At 37.5% G+C, this 5,134-nt stretch overlaps 1 protein-coding gene across 10 annotated transcripts in view; it reads right to left on the reverse strand.

Moving 5' to 3' along the window:
* The window catches only part of SLMAP (sarcolemma associated protein), a 92,648-nt gene that overhangs the window by 47,654 nt on the left and 39,860 nt on the right, over window positions 1-5,134 (reverse strand). For all 10 annotated transcript variants that reach the window (XM_009322301.1, XM_009322306.1, XM_009322302.1 and 7 more), the window contains exons 3-4: window positions 2,278-2,350; window positions 857-893 (exon numbers count right to left, since the gene is read on the reverse strand). In XM_009322301.1, coding sequence (XP_009320576.1) covers window positions 857-893; window positions 2,278-2,350 — 110 coding nt within the window. The remainder of the gene's footprint in view (window positions 1-856; window positions 894-2,277; window positions 2,351-5,134) is intronic.

Here is a 5,134-nt window from a genome sequence, read left to right on the forward strand (position 1 = left end):
ACATAATTTTGAAGCTGTTTTTCACACAGTTATACCTGCAGTCCCTCCTCAGAATTTCTGCCCTTGCCCTGGATTCAAGCTACATATGATGTTTTGAAACCTCAACTTAAATGCAAAGTCTATGAACTCCTAGGGCTGCTGACTTCACAAATAAGTTTCCTTAGTTTCTCGAAATCTTGTTCTTCACATTTAAATCTCCGATTGGAACTTAAATAAGTTAATCCTTCTTTTTAGAGGCTAGAGAGATGAGCAGTTCCTGGTCGCTTGTCTCAAGGGTGTATCTATTAACAGCTTTTATACAAGTCCCCCACATTGTCAAAACTGAGTTTAAAAATTACACTAGACATTACTGACTCCATGACTCTACAGTGAGCAACTCTGGCTATACAAGAGGAGCAGAGAAGTCTGGTCTCTACCTTGGAACATGCCAGACACACTTTCCAGGCTGTGCAGTGCAGCTTCTCCTCCATAAAAAACAAGATACAAGGACAACAGACCTCATCCAAACACCAAATCAAACCAAACAGATCATGTATCAAATTATGCAATACCCAAGACCTGCTAGTCAGTCAACCTGTACCTGGAAATTTAACCATCTTAGCATAAATGGTTTTTTTTTTCCTAAGCCATGTTTTAGATGCCATACTGTAAGAAGTCAAGCTACCTTAAAATATACACTGCAATACTGCATTACCTTCTCTACCTTAAATGTCACTCAAAATATTAAACTAGGTAAAAACAGCTAGTGGAAAACATATCTAAATGTAACGGGACTTTACCATTTCTTCATCTTTATAACAAGTCAGAAAACAGCACGTGGCTGAATAAGGCAGAAAACAGCAAATTACTGAATTACCTTGTCAACAGGACTTGGTAATGGAGCATGGATAACACTAAAAAAAAAAAAATTTAAAAAGTGAACACACAGTGCAGTATAGCAGTTCAAAAATCTAGAAGACCCCTAGTAGTGTGCATTTAATCAAGATGCTTTGTATTAAGTTTATTCTTCAGATAAAAATGAAGACTTAACATACAAATGTGCAAAACCAGTTAATACTATGCTGAGCAATGCTTTCAAAGTTACAGAACTATATTCAAATTATAAATCCAAGGTCTATTCTAAAAACTCTCTTTACGAACTTTTATTTCAGTAGTTACATAATATTTGAGTTTTTTTAAAAACTGATTTATTAAGATTTAAACGAGTTTACATGCACAAAACAATAGATATGAAAAGGCAGTGGATGTACTACTCTCGTTTACAAATTCAACAAACTGAGTAAAATAATATTTGGTAACTTACAGAATTTTGTACACTTTCACTAGAGCAAATGTTATACTTGCACATTTTCATCAGAACTAAAAATTTAACACCATACATTTCTACTATTTCTTATTAGGACATGTAATTACATGGAAAATTACCCATAACAGTTTATTTCGACTTAACTTCCCAGAAGCAAAGACACCCTAAAGCTTCATGCAAATATTTCTGGATACTAGTGACAAAAGAATATTTAAATAAACAATCAAAAATATACAACTGCTGAGGATAGAATATGATTAAAATTATGCATTTGCAACTGGCACTCAGTTACTGCAAACAAAATGTTTGCATTTTTTGTTTCTGCTGCTCTTTGAAATTTTCTCCAAAATGTGCACATATATACAGAAAACCCTCTCAATATTTATCTGAGTTTCCAAACATTATTCCATCCAAGATATTTTATGATTTTTTTTTTCCTCACGCCAGGCAAAGCTTTCTTTCATTGCGACACCAAGTAACTGCACCACGAGACACATTACTGTATTACTTATCTGAAGAATATAAACAGTGTTACATGTACACACATAAAGACACCATCAACCTCACTTTAGTAGGGTCTATGTGCATTTAAAGGAGCAAAAATAAAAATCCCAAATAAAAAAGAGGGAAGGAGAATGCTCATTTGCTTTCTTTTGTCCTATATTCTTCTGTTTATAATACCTATTCTAGTACACTAAACCACAGAGTCAGAAAAGCCCAACTTGATCAGAACTTTTTATTGTTTTATGGAAATTTTACACCCTTTCGTAGTTATCTTAATTTCTAAAAGCAACAAGCAAATGAGATTTTTTTTTTAGAATGCCTGCAAAAGAACCATGCTCTCAGTCATTTTCTTTGCATGATCACAGAAAAAGAAACTGTTCCTATGCTGATTTGAAACATAATATCCTTCAAATCCTCATTATACAGCAGTTTAATTTTGCTACACACGAATAGATACTTATTCTTACTCTGATCGCAATCGAGCTTCCATTCCATCTGGAAGAAACAGTTTGATTGTGGAGACTATACATCCATGGGTAACTGAAAAGAAACAAATACTAAGTCATCATGATTTGTTACTATTTAATTATAAGTTCAATGGTTAATGTTATAGTAACCAAGCGAACTGCCTTAAGAAACTCTGAAGCAGGCAAACAAGAAGAGGCATGAACGCCTTCAAGCACCAGTGCCTGGGTCTGCATTCTCCGACCTCCTTTGGAGACAGGAAACTATCATTAGTGTCATGGTTTAACCCCAGATGGCAGTTAAGCACCACACAGTTGCTTGCCCACTCCCCCCCCCCAGGTGGGATGTGGGAGAGAATCAGAAGGGTAAAAGTGAGAAAACTCATGGGTTGAGATAAAGACAGGTTAACAAGTAGAGGAAAAGCCGTGCACGCAAGCAAAGCAAAACAAGGAATTCATCCACCGCTTCCCATGGGCAGGCAGGTGTTCAGCCATCTCCAGGAAAGCAGGGCTCCATCACACGTAACGGTGATTTGGGAAGACAAATGTCATCACTGCAAACATCCCCCCCTTCCTTCCTCTTCCCCCAGTTTTATATGCTGAGCATGACGTCCTATGGTGTGGGATATCCCTTTGGTCAGTTGGGGTCAGCTGTCCCGGCTGTGCCCCCTCCCAGCTTCTTGTGCACCCCCAGCCTGCTCGCTGGTGGGGTGGGGTGAGGAGCAGAAGAGGCCTTGACTCTGTGTCAGCACTGCTCAGCAGTAACTAAAACATCCCTGTGTCACCAACACTGCTTTCAGCACAAATCCAAAACAGAACCCCATACGAGCTGCTATGAAGAAAATTAACTCTATCCCAGCCAAAATCAGTACAATTAGAAACTTGAAGAGGTTATGCCGTGCACTTAGCCCTAGCTGTGCAGCAGTTACAGTTCCAATTCTTCCACACGCAGCAATGCCTGCAAGATGTCTTTACTGCAGCAAGTTAAAAAAGTTAACTGTATGTTTTGATCTTAAAATGAGGAAAAAAGAATGCATCTTAGCTGTGCTAGGTAACAGGAATGCAGAAGTATAAACAAAATAATGAGCTACCTTTCTGACAAGATTCCTATGAGCATACCCAGGGACTTAAAAGGTAACACATCCAATTTGTGTCGCCAGACGCTCACTTCAACATCTGGAACTTGCCAAGTGATGGTCATTTACAAACACAAGGATCAAAAAGGGAATGCAGAGGAAGAGCATAAGAACCACCGAGAAGTACATCCTCTTGAATGCTATGAGCGGCATCATTCAAGACAATACATCTCTATTTTGGTATGCTTGTAGTACACGTCTAATGCACAGCCCTAGACAAATGGCCTCATTTCAGAAGGAGGAAGCTTGCTTCTCCAAGACTAAATTCAAGATTCTTTGAACTCAAGAAAAATCCTAAGGAATAAGAGGAGCAAATGCAACAATATTTGACTCTTACATTAAGTTCAACCTCTCTTCACGTTTCCCAAAAATGTTACTGATACCATTTTCAATGACATTGCAAACAGTCAAATTACATCTGGTTTTTCTTTGTTTGTTTTGGTTTTTTTCTTGTATGGTTCTATGATTTGGGAAATAAAAATTCTTTCCAGATACATGGAAAGACAGACGACGTTCCCGAAAATAATACCACAAGCTAGATACAAATAAGTATATGGTCATCTACCATCTACCACTATACCTAAAGCACCCACCAACATCCAAAGACAAATAGCTGCTCTACTTTCATGGTTATTAATATCAGCAAAACAGTTAATCTGGCTTTGGGGGGAGGGGGGAGGACAATGGGTGTTTTAGGACAACGGCAGTACTCCAGGGAAACGAGACAGGTCTTTGAGGAAGCTACCTCAATAGAATCTAAAAATACAGGAGAAATGATCCAGCTAAACAGAGTTGTTCTTAACCTTTATTCAGTGCTAAAAGCTAACGCTTTGGACAAGTATCCTCTTCGCTACAGCACCTTGTTTTTTCAAGCTGACCTGGTAAAGTATTAAATTTACATGCCAGCGAAGAACAGCCAGGACCTCATTCTCAAAACAGATTAATCCATGGGTATTGGGGTCTTTTTTGGCTTTAGACTTAGGTCCCCAGAATTCACAAATCTGTTCTTGCAAAAACATTAAAAAATACATTAGCAATATTAGCTGTAGCATGTAATACTCAGACAGCTTTCATAATGAAGAATCTTTCCTTTAAGACATAAAGAGGAAATTAGCGATTTCAAGAAGAATGTATTACGGTTTCTGAAATTGAAGACCAATAGACAGCTTTACCTTTGGGTCATGTATCAGGTGGATCTGGTGTGAGATTATGTAATTTTGAAGTTTTTCCATCAGCACTCAGACTGAAAAAAAGAATCTAAAAGCTGCAGGAGCTTTATTTGTGTAAAAAAATTCAGAGATAAAGGGGATTTAGCAGAGGGTCTCAAATAGACAGTGACCGTGAAAAGATACCAATCATTTTGATAGGTTTATAAACTAAAAATAATTTAAAAAAAGAGAAAAAAAAAACCCTGCACTCTGTCCTTTAGCTATCAGTTCATTATAACTGAAAGAATAATGAGAAAGCCTAAGGGAAAAGTAAAGCAACATATAAAACATTATTATAGTGATGACTGGACAGGATAGGCGTGAATTTAAACGATTACCACTATATTATTCCTTCTTTGTATTATTCCCTTTGGGGAATAATAATTAAAAAAAAAAAAAAAAGCAGTAAAGCAACCTCTGGTTGCCAAATGGGATTGAGAAAATTCTTCTCAAACTAAAACATATTCCCTCCTCTCCCCACGTCCCAGATGGCGCGCCAGGCACTCACCTCCCGGG

Source organism: Pygoscelis adeliae, unplaced genomic scaffold (genome assembly GCF_000699105.1).
Source record: "Pygoscelis adeliae isolate BGI_AS28 unplaced genomic scaffold, ASM69910v1 Scaffold404, whole genome shotgun sequence".
Classification (NCBI taxonomy): domain Eukaryota; kingdom Metazoa; phylum Chordata; class Aves; order Sphenisciformes; family Spheniscidae; genus Pygoscelis; species Pygoscelis adeliae.